General features: G+C 36.2%; 1 protein-coding gene across 2 annotated transcripts in view; it reads right to left on the reverse strand.

Moving 5' to 3' along the window:
* The window catches only part of JAK2 (Janus kinase 2), a 117,197-nt gene that overhangs the window by 55,940 nt on the left and 45,176 nt on the right, over nucleotides 1-16,081 (reverse strand). For both annotated transcript variants that reach the window (XM_040242647.1, XM_040242722.1), the window contains exon 4: nucleotides 11,163-11,286. In XM_040242647.1, the coding sequence (XP_040098581.1) occupies nucleotides 11,163-11,286 (124 nt within the window). The remainder of the gene's footprint in view (nucleotides 1-11,162; nucleotides 11,287-16,081) is intronic.

A 16,081-nucleotide genomic window follows, 5' to 3' on the forward strand; every position in this document is an offset into this window, starting at 1 on the left:
AAAATTCATAATCTGTCTTCTTCAATGCACAGAACATAAAAGCAATAACAGAAAATAGAGGAATGTAGAAATAAAACATTAACAAAAAAATTTTAATGTAATTCTAGCAATATCAATGGAAGAATGTGAAAATGTTAAATTTGGTGTGAAAACAATTGTGTCTTCTTTTTAAAAATGGAGATTACATTAAAAAGAATGAAATAATACCACTGGAAACCATTGCTTCTTCTTTTAAGAAATGGCAATTACATTAAAAAGAACGAAATAATACCACTGGCAGCTACATGGATGTACCCGGAGATTATCTTATTAAGCAAAGTCATAAAAAAAGAGAAAGACAAATACCACATGATGTCACTTATATGTGGACTCTAAAATATGACACAAATGAACTTATCTATGAAATAGAAACAGACTCACAGACATAGATAACAGACTTGTGGTTGCCAAAGGGGTAGGGAGTGGGGGAAGGTTGGCTCGAGAGTTTCCACTTAGCAGATGCAAACTATTACATATAGAATGGATAAACAAGGTCCTACTGTATAGCACAGGGATATTCAATATCCTGTAATAAGCCACAATGGAAAAGAATATGAAAAACAATATACATAAATATGTATAACTTAATCATTTTGCTGAACACCAAAACTAGCATAACACTGTAAATCAACTATACTTCAATTTTTTAAAAAAATGGATGTAACAAACTTGTCCTTCAAAGAAACAAAAAAACTTCTATACTGCTTTCACAGCTCTATTGAGACATACTTCATTAAAAGTTAAATGTTTTTAGTATATTCAAAGCATTGTACAAATATCACTAAAACCTAACTTTAGAACGTATTTATCTTCCATAAAAGAAATTCCATTCTCACTGGCAGTCACACCCAAGCCACCCATATCTACTTTCCAGCCCTAAGTTACTATTACTCTCTCTATAAATTTATCTATTCTAGACATTTTATTGCCCAGTTAGATTTTCATTGTATGGATGTATCACATTTCGATTAACCATTCATCACTTTATGGACATTTGGTTTGTTTCCACCTTTTTGCTGTTGTGAATAATGCTGCTATTAATAATCATATACAAGTTTTTTTTTTCTCCTGAGGATGTATATTTTCATTTCTCTTGCATATATACCTGGGTGGCACTGCTGAATCATATGAAATTTTATGTTTATCTTTTTAAGGAGTAGCCAAACTCTCTTTCAAAGCATTTGGATTATCTCATACTTCTAACAAAAATGTAGGAGTGCCCCAATAGGTCACATCCTTGCCAACACTTGGGTGGAAGAATTTAAGCTGAATTTTTCTATGGTACTGCCAACTCAGCATTCATTTTGTTTGCTCAAGAGTCCCATACGGACCTTAAACTGACATTAATCCCCACACAAATGCATGCTCCAGACAGAAATCTGCAGTCACAAGCAATTACAAGTTCCTGATACGATTTCCCCAACAGCCTTTGTGATCCATAGTCATCGCTGCCTCTCCATGCCCATCCCTATGTGCCTCTTCAGTGGACGCCCGTATGGCTTACCAAAATCCAGCTCTTTTGAAATGAATCTAGCCTTAGTCCAGGAACCCCAAAGCTCTCACCCACAAACCCTAATAAAGGCATGTACTCCAGGGCTGACTCTATCTGCAGTGTGCCTTACCTTTTCCATGTGACACCTTAAGGCATGCTGGTATGTCCTCAAGGACCAGTGAGGAATAAATTTTTCTGCTTCAATTCCTTTTGCAGTTTATTGTTGAAATGTGGCTCATCATCTGATACCCCGTGTCCCACTTAATAAGAGTTAATTTGAAAAATTGATAATCACTGTCCATCTTTTTAATGCTTGCCATTCTAGTGGGTAAATGATATCCCACTGTGGTTCTGATTTTCATTTCTCTAATGAATAATGATGTTGAGTATCTTTTCACATGCTTATTGATCCTTTGAATGTTTTCTTTAGAGAAAGGGCTATTCAAAACTTTGCCCATTTATTTTAACTGGGTTATTTGTCATTATATTGAGCTGTTAGAGTTCTTTATATATTATAGATATAAGGTATCTGTCAGATACATGATTTACAAACATTTTCTTACATTCTGTGGCTTGTCTTTTCACATTCTTGTCAGTATCCTTTGATGCACAAACATACTTTGATGAATCCCAACTAACCTATTTTGTTGTTGTTGTTACTTAAGCTTTTGGTGCCATATTGAAATACTGCCTACTTTAAGTACACAACAGAAAGGCAATGGCAACCCACTCCAGTACTCTTGCCTAGAAAATCCCATGGATGGCGGAGCCTGGTGGGCTGCAGTCCATGGGGTCTCGAAGTCGGACACGACTGAGAGACTTCACTTTCACTTTTCACTTTCATGCATTGGAGAAGGAAATGGCAACCCACTCCAGTGTTCTTGCCTGGAGAATCCCAGGGACGGGGGAGCCTGGTGGGCTGCCGTCTATGGGGTCGCACAGAGTCGGACACGACTGAAGTGACTTAGCAGTAGCAGTTAAGTACACGAAGATACAGTCCTGTTTTCTCCTAAGAATTTTATAGTTTTAGCCACTAAATTAAGGTCTGTGATCCATTTTAAGTTACTTTTTGGTCACTGGTGTGAGTTGGTGGTCTAAGTTTATTACTCTACATGTGGATATTCAGTTGTCAAAGCATCATTTGTTGAAGACTATTCTTTCCCCATGAATTGTCACGACACCCTTGCCCCAAGTCTACAACCATAATATGAGAGATTATTTTTGGACTTTCAATTTATTCCATTAATGTATATATCTAACCTAAAGTCAGTACCACAGTCTTAATAACTATGATTGTGGACTAAGTTTTGAAATAAGAAATGTGAATCTTCCTACTTTGCTCTTTCTCAAGACTCTGATTTTTCACAAATTTTATGATTATCTTTCAATTTCTGGAATAAAGACAGAATTTCAGTGGAGATCACACTGAAAATAAAGCTTAATGATGGGAATATTGCCATATGAAATCTTCCTATACACAAACATGAGACAGTTTTCCATTTATTTAGGTGTTTCTCTAATTTCTTTCAATGATATTTTATATTTCTCAGTATACAAATTCTGCAATTCTTTTGTTAGGTTTAAATCAAAGTATTATTTTATGTTACTGTAAATGGAATTTTATTAATTTCACATTTGTACTATAATTCCTAGCATGCTGCTGCTAAGTTGCTTCAGTCGTGTCCGACCGTGCGACCCCATAGACGGCAGCCCACCAGGCTCCCCAGTCCCTGGGATTCTCCAGGCAAGAACACTGGAGTGGGTTGCCATTTCCTTCTCCAATGCATGAAAGTGAAAAGTGAAAGTGAAGACGCTCAGTCGTGTCCAACTCTTCACGACCCCATGGACTGCAGCCTACCAGGCTCCTCCGTCCATGGGATTTTCCAGGCAAGAGTACTGGAGTGGGTTGCCATTGCCTTCTCCAATTCCGAGCATACAGAAATACAACACTTTGAATTTCTATCTTACAACTAGGCTGAGCTCATTTATTAGTTCTAATAGTTTATTAATTTCTTAGGATTTCGCATATACTAGATCCTAATATCTGGGAATAGAGAGTTTTATCTCTTCTTTTCCAATATAGATGCCCTGTATTTCTCTCCCTCGACATATTTCCCTGTCTAGAATCTATTCTACAGTGTTCAGCAGAAGTGCTGAGAGAAGATATTCTTGTCTTGTTTTTGATCTTCAGAAAAAAGCATTAAGCTTTTCACTATCAAGTATTAGATTAGCTTTGGAGTTTTTCACAGATCCTTTATCATACTGAGGAAGTTCCAGTCCATTCCTGTTGTGTTTAGTATTTTGATTAAAATAGAATATTGGATTCTGTCAAAAGTTTTCTTCTATGTTTATTAAGATGATCATATGCTTTGGCTCTTTATTCTAATATGGTACATTATACTGATTTCAAGATGTTAAAGGAATATCCTAGGATAATCTCTACCTGGTCAATATTTAATCCTTTTTATATATAGGTGGATTTGGTTTGCTAGTATTTTCTTGATGATTTTTGCATGTATGTTTATAAAGGACATTGGTCTGTGGCTTTCTTATTTTTTGGACTTCTTTGTCTGGATTTGGTATCAGGGTAATGGTGAACTTACAGAATGAGTTGGGAAGTGTTTCCTCCTTTTCACTTTTTGGGAATAACTAATAGGGGTTTCCCTGGTGGCTCAGATGGTAAAGAATGTGACTGCAATGCAGGAGACCTGGATTTGATCCTTGGGTCAGGAAAGATCCCCTGGAGAAGGAAATGGCAACCCACTCCAGTATTCCTGCCTGGGGAACCTCATGGACAGAGGAGCCTGGCAGGCTACAATCCATGGAGGGCAAAGAGTTGGACATGACTGAACAACTAACACTTTCACTTCTTTCAGTATCAACATTCCCTTCATGGATCACAGTCTTGTCACAGTGAGGGGACCTGCATAACTCAATGAAGCTATGAGCCATGGCATGCATGGCAATCAAAGAAGGAGGGGTCATAGTGGAGAATTCTGACAAATCATGGTCCACTGGAAGAGGTAATGGCAACCTACTCAAGTATTCTTGCCTGGAAAGCCCCATGGACAGTATGAGAAAGCAAAAATATATACCAACAGAATATGAGCCAACCCCTACCCAGGTCAGGAGATGCCCAGTGTATTACTTGGAAAGATTAGAGGGCAATTACTATTAGCTCCAGTAAGAATGAGGTAGCTGGGCCATACAGGAAATGGCACACAGCTGTGGATGTGTCTCATGGTGAAAGTAAAGTCCGATGCTGTAAAGAACAACACTGCATATGAATCTGGAATGTTAGGTTCATGAATCAAAGTGAATTAGACATAATAAAACAGGAGATGGCAAGACTGAACAAGTACATCTTAGGAGTCAAAATCTGTGAATTAAAATGGACAGTCATGGATGAATTTAACTCAGATGACCATTATATCTATTGTGGGAAAGAATTCGTTAGAAGAAATGAAGTAGTGCTCATAATCAACAAGAGTCCAAAATGCAGTACCTGGGTGCAATCTTCAAAGCAACAGCATGATCTTTGTTTGTTTCCAAAGCAACCCATTCAACATCACTATAATCCAAGTGTATGTCCTAACCACTGATGTGGAAACTGATCATTTCTATGAAGACCTACAACACCTTCTAGAACTAACACACAAAAAAGATGTCCTTTTCATCACAGGAGGTTGGAATGCAAAAGTAGGAAGTCAGGAGATACCTGAAATAACAGGCAAGTTTGGCCTTACAGTACAAAATGAAGCAGGGCAAAGGCTACCACAGTTTTGTCAAGAGAACACAGTGATCATTAGCAAACACCCTCTTTCAACAACCCAAGTGATGACTCTACACATGGACATCACCAGAGTGTCACTATCGAAATTGGAGTGATTATGTTCTTTACAATTAAAGATGGGGAAGCTCTATACAGTCAGTTAAAAAAAAAAAAAAAGACCTGGCACTGACTGTGGATCAGACCATGAACTTCTTACTGTAAAACTTAGGCTTAAATTGAAAAAAATAGGGAAAATTAGTAGGCCATTCACGTATGACCTAAATCACATTTGTTATGATTATACAGTGGAGGTGACGAATAGATTCAAGGGAGCACATCTGGTAGAGTATGTGAAGAACTACAGGCAGAGGTTTGTAACACTGTAGAGGAGGCAGTGACCAAAACCATAAAGGGAACATTTCATGTGAGAATGGGCACAATATAGAACAGAAACAATAAGGACCTAACAGAAGTAGAAGAGATTAAGAAGAAATGGCAAGAATACACAGAAGAACTATACAACAAAGGTCTTAATGAGCCAGAAAACCATGATGGTGTGGTCACTCACCTAGAGCTAGACATCCTGGAGTGGGAAGTCAAGTGGGCCTTAGGAAGCATTACTATGAACAAAGCTAGTGGAGGTGACAAAATTCCAGCTAAGCTATTTAAAATCCTAAAAGATGATGCTATTAAAGTGCTATACTAAACATGTCAACAAATTTGGAAAACTTGGCCGTGTCCACAGGACTGGAAAAGTTCAGTTTTCATTCTAATGACAAAGAAGGGCAATGCCAAAGAAAGTTCCAACTATCATACAATTCCATTCATTTCACATGCTAGCAAGATTATGCTCAAAATCCTTCAACCCAGGCTTTAGGAGTACGTGAGCTGAGAGTTTCCAGCTGTACAAGTTGGGTCTAGAAAAGGCAGAGGAACCAGAGATCAAACCGCCAACATTCGCTGGACTATCAAGAAAGCAAGGGAATTTCAGCAAAGCATCTACTTCTGCTGCACTAACTATGCTAAAGCCTTTGACTGTGTGGATCACAACTGTGGAAAGTGCTTAAACAGAAAGGATTAGCAGACCATCTTATCTGGCTCCCGAGAATTCTGTCTGTGGGTCAAGAAGCAACAGTCAGATCTGGACATAGAACAAGTGACTGGTTCAAAACCAGAAAAGGAGTATGACAAGGCTGTATATTGTCATCCTGCTTTGTAAACTTCTATGCAGAGTACATTATGTGAAATGCTGGGCTGGATGAATCACAGCTGGAATCAAGATTGCTGGGAGAAATATCAACAATCTCAGATATGCAGATAATACCACTCTAATGGCAGACAGTGAAGAGGAAGTAAAGAGCCTCTTGATGAAGGTGAAAGAAGAGAGTGAAAAACCTGACTTGAAACTCAACATACAAAATACTAAGGTCATGGCACCCGGTCCCATCACTTCATGGCAAATACAAGAAGAAAAAGTATAAACAGTGACAAATTTTATTTTCTTGGGCTCCAAAATCACTGCGAACGATGACTGCTGCCATGAAATTAAAAGACGCTTGCTCCTTGAAATGAAAGCTATGGCAAACCTAGAGAGCATATTAAAAAGCAAAGACATCACTTTGCCAACAAAGATCTGCATGTCAAAGCTATGGTTTTTCCAGCAGTCATGTAAGGATACGAGAGGCAGACCATAAAGAAGGCTGGGTACAGAAGAACTGATGCTTTTGAATTGTGGTGCTGGAGAAGACTCTTGAGAGTCCCCTGGACTGCAAGAAGATCAAACCAGTAAATCCTAAAGGAAATCAACCCCAAATATTCACTGGAAGGAATGCTGCTGAAGCTGAAGCTTAATACTTTGGCCATGCGATGTGAAAAGCTGACTCACTGGAAAAGACCCTGATTTGGGGAAAGATTGAAGGCAAAAGGAGAAATGGACAGCAGAGGATAAGATGGTTAGATAGCATCACTGACTCAATGGACTTGAACCTGAGCCATCTCTGGGAAATAGAGGAGGGCAGAGGAGCCTGGCAAGCTACAGTCTACGAGGTCACAAAGTTGGACAAGATTTACCAACTGAACAACAACAAAGTATCAACATATCCTTAAAAGTTTAATAGAATTCACCAGTAAAGCCACCTGGATCTGGGCTCTCCTTGTGCAAAGTTTTTTGTTTTGTCTGTTTTTAATTACTAATTGAATTCTATTTCTTTACTTGTTAAGGTCAATTCACATATTCTATTTCTTTGTCGGCTCTATAGTTCGGTTCTTTCTAAGCCTTTCTCTATTTCATCTTGGTTATGTAGTTTGTTGGCATACAGCTGTTTCTTATAATCCTTTTTATTTTTGTAAAGTCACAGTAATGTTACCTCTCTTATTCCTGATTTTAATAATTTAAGCTTCTCTCTTTATCTAGTTAAAGCTTTACTGATACTGTTGATCTTTTCAAGGAACCAACTTTTGGTTTCCTCATTTTCTCTTGTTTTTCTATCCTCTATTTCATTTATCTCTACTCTGATCTTTATTATTTCCTTTAACTTGCTTTCAGTTTAATTTACTCTTCTTTTTCTACTTTGTTAAAAAGGAATGTTATTGATTTGAGAACTTTTTTTATATAGTTTTAATAACTATGAATTTACTTTAAAGCATGGTTTTTAGCTGCATACCCTAAGGCTCAGATGGTAAAGCGTCTGCCTACAATATGGGAGACCCAGGTTCAATCCCTGGGTCGGGAAGATCCTCTGGAGAAGGAAATGGCAACCCACTCCTGGAAAATTCCATGGATGGAGGAGCGTGGTAGGCTACAGTCCATGGGGTCGCAAAGAGTTGGACATGACTGAGCGACTTCACTCACTCACCCTGTTTTCATATGATCCGTTTTCATTTCCAGTTATATCAAAATATTTTCTATTTTCCTTTGTGATTTCTTCTTTGACCCATTATTTATTTAGAATAGTGTTGTCAATTACCACATATTTGTGAACTGTACAATTTTCCTTCTGTTAATGATTTCTAATTTACTTCCACAGTGGTCAGAGAACATACTTTGTATGATTTCAATATTAGCAAATTTACTGAGATTCATTTGATGGACTAACATATCATCTAACCTGAAGAATATTCCCTATGCACTTGAAAAGAATATGTATTGTCCTGTCGTTAGGTACAGTGTTCTATGTTTGTATGTCTAGCTAGTTTACGGTGTTATTCAAGTCTTCTATTTCTGAGCTGATCTTCATTCTGGTTGTTCTGTCCATTACTGAAAGTGAGGCACTGAAGGCTCCAACTATTATTGTTGAACTGTCCAGTTTTCCTTTTAATTTTTTCACTGTTGCTTAATTATTTTGGAGCTCTGTAGTTGGATCCAACTTATAGTAATTACAAGCAAATATTATGCTTCCTAATGGATAAACTCGTTGATCATTATAAAATGTCCCTCCCTGACCTCTACCAACAATGTATATCTTATAATCAACTTCGCTTGGTAATATAGCTTCTCAACTCTCTTTTGGTTACTCAATGCCTGGTATATCTTCTTCAATCCTTTACTTTCAAGTTATTTGTGTTTTTGAGTGCAAAGTGTTCCTCTTATAGACAGGATGTAATCTATATATTTTTTAAAAATTTAGCTCTTCAGTTTCTGCTTTTTGAGAGTTTAATTCATTTACACTTAAGGCTATTACTATTAATAAAGTATTATGTCTGTCATCTTGCTTCTACTACGATTTTTTGGATTTTTTTGTCTTTTTGTTCATTTGTTTCATTATTGCTATAGATATTTTCTAGTATATTATTAATATATTAAGTTTCTAGTGTATTATTAATACATTAAGTCTCTTATTTTATCTTTTACTATATATTTTTGAGTTTTGGCATGAGTCTCTCAGAGAATTACAAAAGACATTGTAACTTAATCTAGTTCTTACTAATATCAACTTAATTTTAATATAATACAAAAACTCTCATTCCCTTTATTCTATATTTGTCATATAAATCACATCTTTATACATTATAAGTTCTCCAACACAGTTTTATAATTGTTGCTCTTTTATGTTGATTCTGAAATAACCCATAAATATGTAATAAAGGAAATGAAGAAGAGCCTGTAAACCACAGACAGGCACAATTTTTAAAAATTATATAAAATCTCTTTGGGGCAGTTTCTGGTTACATTATCCTTAGTACTTGTGATTATAGGTAGCAGTGCATATGTGCCCCCTTAGTTTAAAAGTAGGAGGAAGTCATGAATTTGATAAGGGAAACATTTTTTAATTCTTTAGAAGAGATCAGCAAACTACTCCTCACAACGCCTAAAATATTTACTATCTGACTTCTTACAGAAAAAGACTGCAGATTACTGCTCTAGCGACATTTTAAAATAAAAAGATACACTACTTGCTGATTACAGAAAGAAATTATAGAAATTGATAAAGAAAATATTCTTAATAAGATACTGATATTCTGTGAAACATATGTTGCATATTACTCTGCTTCTTTAAATAACACAAATTTGAAAAGTCTTAAAACCTGCATGAAAGTCTTAATAAATCTGAATAGGTTTAATTCTGAGTACCTTATATTTTTTGCTTAAGTGACCTCTTTTCTGTTTGTTTATGGTGTATGGAAATGGCTACCTTAACATACTGATCCCATAAATATAGCCTTCTGCTGAATGGTTATTACTGATGCCTGTAGATTTGCTCATAGCTTTTTTGTTAATAATCACATGATTTCCAAATAATGACTTTTTCCTTCTTTGTTCTCAATTATGAAATACTGTTCCTGTTTTACTGTATTAGTTAGGAACTCCACCAAAATCCTATGTACAAGTAGATAACTGTATACATGTTATCTTTGCTTTTTATCTTATTCCTGACTTTAGAAGAGAATGATGCTAATATTTTATCATTTAAGAATATTATCTGCCACATGTTTTTGCAGATATCCTTTAATCATGGTATGAATGTCTCCCCTGACTTTTAGTTTACTAAGGTTTTCTTTCCTTTTTATAATCATGAATGAGTCCATGGTCATGTTCTACTACGCAACACTGACTCTATGGAACTGATCTGTTTCAGAAGGAAGAACAGACTGGACTTCTTTCTTTGTTTCATCCTTTTAAATCATAAAATACCTCTGGATTTCTGTAACTTGGTATTACATATTACCAAAAATTATTAAACAATTTGTAATTTGAGGTTGTAAATAATCACTGGCAAAATCTTATCCTTCCTTCACTTCAGCTGAAAAAGGTTTTTAGAAAGAATGGATGTGAGATCACAGATTATTATATAAAACATCAAGTTTTCTGAGAAATTATCAGTATTCCAAACATTTAGGATTTTTCAAGTAAAGGTCATTCTTATCCTTTCAAATTTTAATTATAATCTTAAGTGGAAAAGTAGCATCCTACCAAAAACAGCTTTATTCTCAGAGCATCCTAGTAAAAGAGCATGTGTGAACACTTTCTCTGGTGGGGAAAGAGAATCTTAAAAGAAGGAGTGTGTGTGTGCATACTAAGTCATTTCAGTAGTGTCAGACTCTACCACCCTAGGGACTGCAGCCTACCAGGCTCCTCCGTCCATGAGAGTCTCCAGGCTAGAATACTGGAGTGGGTTGCCACACCCTCCTCCAGGAGATTTTCCCAACCAAGGGATCAAATCCAAGTCTCTTACATCTCCTGCACTGGCAGGTGGGTTCTTTTCCACTAGCACCACCTGGGAAGCCCAAATGAAGATTACATGCTAACTGGTTCTGGTCTTCGACACTAAAGACCTTGCAATTAAAAAGTATGGTTGATAATTTCTCCCACTTTGCCTTTTACCATTAAGTTAAAAGTAACTACTTTATTGGAGAAAGTACCTGATTCTGTAGAGTACGTTTTGCCTGGTTGATTCATCTATATGGAAGACATGGTTGGGTGGATACCAGATCCTTTCTGTTTCACTCATTAAAGCAAACATACTATGATATACAGGTGTGATTCCTACGAAAGAAACAAAAACAAATTATTACAGATATTAAAGTACATTTATAATAACATCTATAATCTGCAGTGGGGCTGAAGCAATAACTCTTAAAATCTGTGCAAAACGTAGCAGCAGTCAAAATCTTCTGGTTCAACACCACTTATAAGTAAGTTCTTAATTAAATATATTTTCCCCCTATATTGTAACATTTGACTGCTAGGATTCTTTCAAATACATTATAAAAAACAGTTTATCTAGTTTTTTAAGTTATTTTGTACAGTAAAGTTGACCCAATAATACTGGATTAACCCAACAATATTGTTTTAAATAATAATGAGGGTACCAAATAACTAAAATATTTGAGTCACCAGGTGCTTTAAAAAGAACAATGAAACAGTTTTATTTTTAAATATCAAGTTTTACACAATATACTTGTTATTATATTCTCTGAACTATTTAAACTTACAATGAAAACTTTTAAACATCAACTTAAAATGCAAAAATATGTGATTTTTTTTTTCAAAAATATTTTAGAAGGTACATTAACAAAAGGCTGGAGGCCAGTGAACTTAAAAAATCATACGGAACAATTAAACCACAAAATTAAATAATGTATATTATTTCCAAACACAGAGAGAACCCACACAAGTACATACCAATCATGTGGAGACTAAAAACAAGTCTCCAAAAATGCTAGAGACTGGTCATACATACCATGTGTTCTATTCACAGTTCAATTAAATTGGAATCAAATACTAAGAAAAAAGAGAACAGGAAAACTGACACATTTTTAAATTCAACTTGACCATGATATCAAAACCAAAGACATTATAAAATGATCAATCTCACTTCCCAAAATAAATTCAAAAATCCTAAATTAAACATTTGCAAACAAAATCTAGCAATGTTTCTTTAAAAAAATATGACAAAGTTCATTTATTTGAAGATTGGAGAGATGGCTAAATTAAGAAAATCTATTAACATAACTCATTAGGATGGTGGCTCAGAGAGTAAAGAATCTGCCTGCAATGCAGGAGACCCAAGTTTGATCTCTGGGTCAGGAAGATCCCCTAGAAAGGGAAACAGCAACCCACTCCAGTATTCTAGCCTGGAGAAGTTCATGGACAGAGGAGCCTGGTAGGTTACAGTTCATGGGGTCACAAACAGTCAAACGACTAAGTGACACTTTCAACATCATGATAACATATTAGAAAAAAGTCTGTAGCTAAATTGCAAAATGATAAATTTGAGTAGTAGTGAGCACACTGATAGTATCTTTCTACAAAGAATTACTTGAAATATGTTATAATAAAAATCAAGATTCAAAAGGCAAAACAAAAACATTAAAAGTGAAAATGGAAAAAAAATGGAAATAAGTTATTCACAATGGAGCAAATCCACAAGACTAAAAAGCAAGAGAAAGAATGGATATATTAGTATTGAAGAAAATGTAAATTTAAATTAAGTAATATCACTTTATCCCCATTCACCTAAGAGGGATAGCATCTAGTGCTGACTGAACTGTAGTGAAAAGGGAACTACGCTACATAATTGCTAGAAACGTAAACTAGCATAGCTTCTGAGAAAGTAGTACCTATACAGTCATGAGAAATCAACATCAGTAAAAATTTAAAATGTGTTTTTAAGCCAGCAATCTCTCCTGGGTACTCCTAAAAATGTAGTATAGTAGTAAGAAATTAAAAAGAAATAAAATGTAAATTCAAGAGCAGAAAATATGAAAAAACTGAGGTGGTATAATCCATTCCATGGACCTTTATGAAATTTAATAAAAAGAATGAGTTAGTACAAAGGCAGTTGGTTTGAACAGATTTTTCACAATGTATGTTTTCATGAAAAAAGCAAGCAGCACATAAGAGTGTATAATATGATTCCATGCTATAAAATAATGATCTCAAAATCCTAATGACTCTGTATGACAGGGAGGGGGGTTGTGCATCCCTGTATGATTATATGGGAGCTTCCCTGGTGGCTCAGAATCTGCAATGCAGGAGAGACCCAGGTTAAATCCCCGGGTCAGGAAGATCTCTGGAGAAGAGAATAGCTACCCACCCCAGTCTTCTTGCTGGAGAATGTAATGGTCAGAGGAGCCTGGTGGGCTATAGTTCATGGGGTAGCAAAGAGTCAGACATGAATAAGTAACTAAGCACACAGGGTTACACGACTATGGAGAAAATTTGGAGGATTCACCAAAGATTATGGTCTTAGTTACCAGGATGAGACTAAAGTAAAAGGAAGATAACAGTACAATGGAGAATAAACTTCTTTTTTTTTAAAGAATTCATTAAATAAAAACAGCAAGCCTCATGTTAAAAAGAAAGGGAAAGGGGAAAACAGATAAAAGCCACTAATGAATACAAAGTAAGAGTACACCACGTATGCCACTTTGAAACGAGAGAATAATGGTTTGTTCGTCTCTAAACTTTACAATAATCATAAGATGATAGGAAAGAATACTATTCAAATAATTTGAGAAGTAATTATTTTATCTGAGTACTATTTGGATCTAGTCTAAGTCTGCACTGAAAAAATGCTTTAAACTTGACATTTCTTCTATTTAGAAGGTACAAGGCACTACCTTACCTCTTTCCACAAAATAAGTCACATTGCCAGTGTTTCAGGTACATATATGAGACACAGTGGAAGTGTAGATATCTCAGTCCTACACAGCTGATTCACTTTGTTGTACAGCAGAAACTAATACAACACTGTAAAGCAATTATAATCCAATTACAAAAAAAAACCACAGTGGGAGATGAAATTACCCAGGAAGGGAATGTAAAAGACCTGATTTGAGATTACCTTGGGAAAAAAGAATACTAGGAAGAGAACTTTAGCAAAAAAAAGTGTCATTTAGTTTAAATGTAATCATGCAAATAAAACTGCATATGGAACCAATATTCTTAGCATATGATGATAGAGATATTTATCTGAACAAGATAATGTCATGATTTTCAAACAATAGTGTGACTATACAAAGTAGGAAAAGTGAGCTCATACTGATGAAACATCAGGATGTTTTAAAATGTTGAATAATGATTTCTTAATAGAAGTAAGACTCCAAACCTTAATTATATGTATCAAAATAGGAAAACAAATGTGTCCATATAAATTGGCACAAAAGGGTCAGAACAAGGGGATACACCCCTAAAGGAAAATGGTTAGGTCACACAGCAAACAAAAGCAAAAGACAGTGCTTACATCATGTTTAGTCACACCATCTTATTCCAAAATGGCAATTATATATTAATACTTAATTCACATTTTTTCTAACTAGTTCATGTTAATTGCACTGTTCTAGGAAGAAAGAACGGAGAAGGTGACGGCACCCCACTCCAGTACTCTTGCCTGGAAAATCCCATGGAGAGAGAAGCCTGGTAGCCTGCAGTCCATGGGGTCACTAGGAGTAGGACATGACTGAGCAACTTCACTTTCACTTTTCATGACTTCACTTTCACTTTTCACTTTCATGCACTGGAGAAGGAAATGGCAACCCACTCCAGTATTCTTGCCTGGAGGATCCCAGGGACAGGGGAGCCCGGTGGGCTGCCGTCTATAGGGTCGCATAGGGTCGCACAGAGTCGGACACGACTGAAGCGACTTAGCAGCAGCAGGAAAAAAGAAAAGGCAGTGACACTGTGTCTGAGATACACATTATACTGAATAGATTCAAAGAAACCTCAAAGTCACTTTTAACTCCCTTTCTTTCCCTACACACTAAGTCCAAATTATTCTTATTTTTATTTAATAAAAAAATTAAATTCAAGATGTTTCTTCTTTTCTAAGCCACTACCAAAACTGTGATTCAATTCCATATCATTTTAGACCAAGGACAGTCATTCCACTAATATTAACAGTCTCTATTCTATAATATGCACAAGATGGGTATGGAAAATACAAAAATGAAAACATTGCCTAAATTTAAGGATCTCGTCATAGATGACCCAGAGAAGCCATTAGAGAATTACAAAACAAGAAATTAAATGCATGATAGTAAAGACCACAAGAAAACACAAAAGTATAGTGCTGACAAAGATTCTTTCCTAGACCAACTTTTAGTCAGGCTTCTCTGAACCCTCCCCTAAGAAACCCTAAAAGTTTATTTCCTTGAAGAGTCCACCTGCTTAAATCCATTTAGCAAGATTTCGCCATCTTTGACATATCTGATCAAATTCTGCACTCCTTTAATCCCCCAGCTGGTATCTGAATCACCATGGTCTGCTCAGCAAGAATCCCCCCCAGACCTGATGTCTCCTCCAATAATTTGTGATTCCCCAGTGTCCCCATCCCACTTGTTCCTTGGCTATAAATTTCCACTTTTTCAGACTGTATTCAGAATTAAGCCCACTTCTACACTGGAGTAGCTTTCCTTATTATTGTTTAAAAAAGTACATCTTTATCACATTAACTTTTGTCTGGCTCTGATTTTCTTGAGCTGAAACTCCAGTACTTTGGCCACCTCATGCAAAGAGTTGACTCACTGGAAAAGACTTTGATGCTGGGAGGGACTGGGGGCAGGAGGAGAAGGGGACGACTGAAGATGAGATGGCTGGATGGCATCACTGACTTGATGGACATGAATCTGAGTGAACTCTGGGAGTTGGTGATGGACAGGGAGGCCTGGCATGCTGTGATTCATGGGGTCGCAAAGAGTCGTACATGACTGAGTGACTGAAATGAACTGAACTGAACTGATTTTCTTGAGCAAAGGTAAAAAATGTATCAAGAGGTTCAGGTGAATTAAAGACAAACAACAGCTGAAGGAATCTGTCACCAGCCGATCTGCAGTACAAG

The sequence above is a fragment of the Oryx dammah genome, unplaced genomic scaffold (assembly GCF_014754425.2).
Source record: "Oryx dammah isolate SB20612 unplaced genomic scaffold, SCBI_Odam_1.1 HiC_scaffold_1, whole genome shotgun sequence".
In the NCBI taxonomy this organism is placed as follows: Eukaryota; Metazoa; Chordata; class Mammalia; order Artiodactyla; family Bovidae; genus Oryx; species Oryx dammah.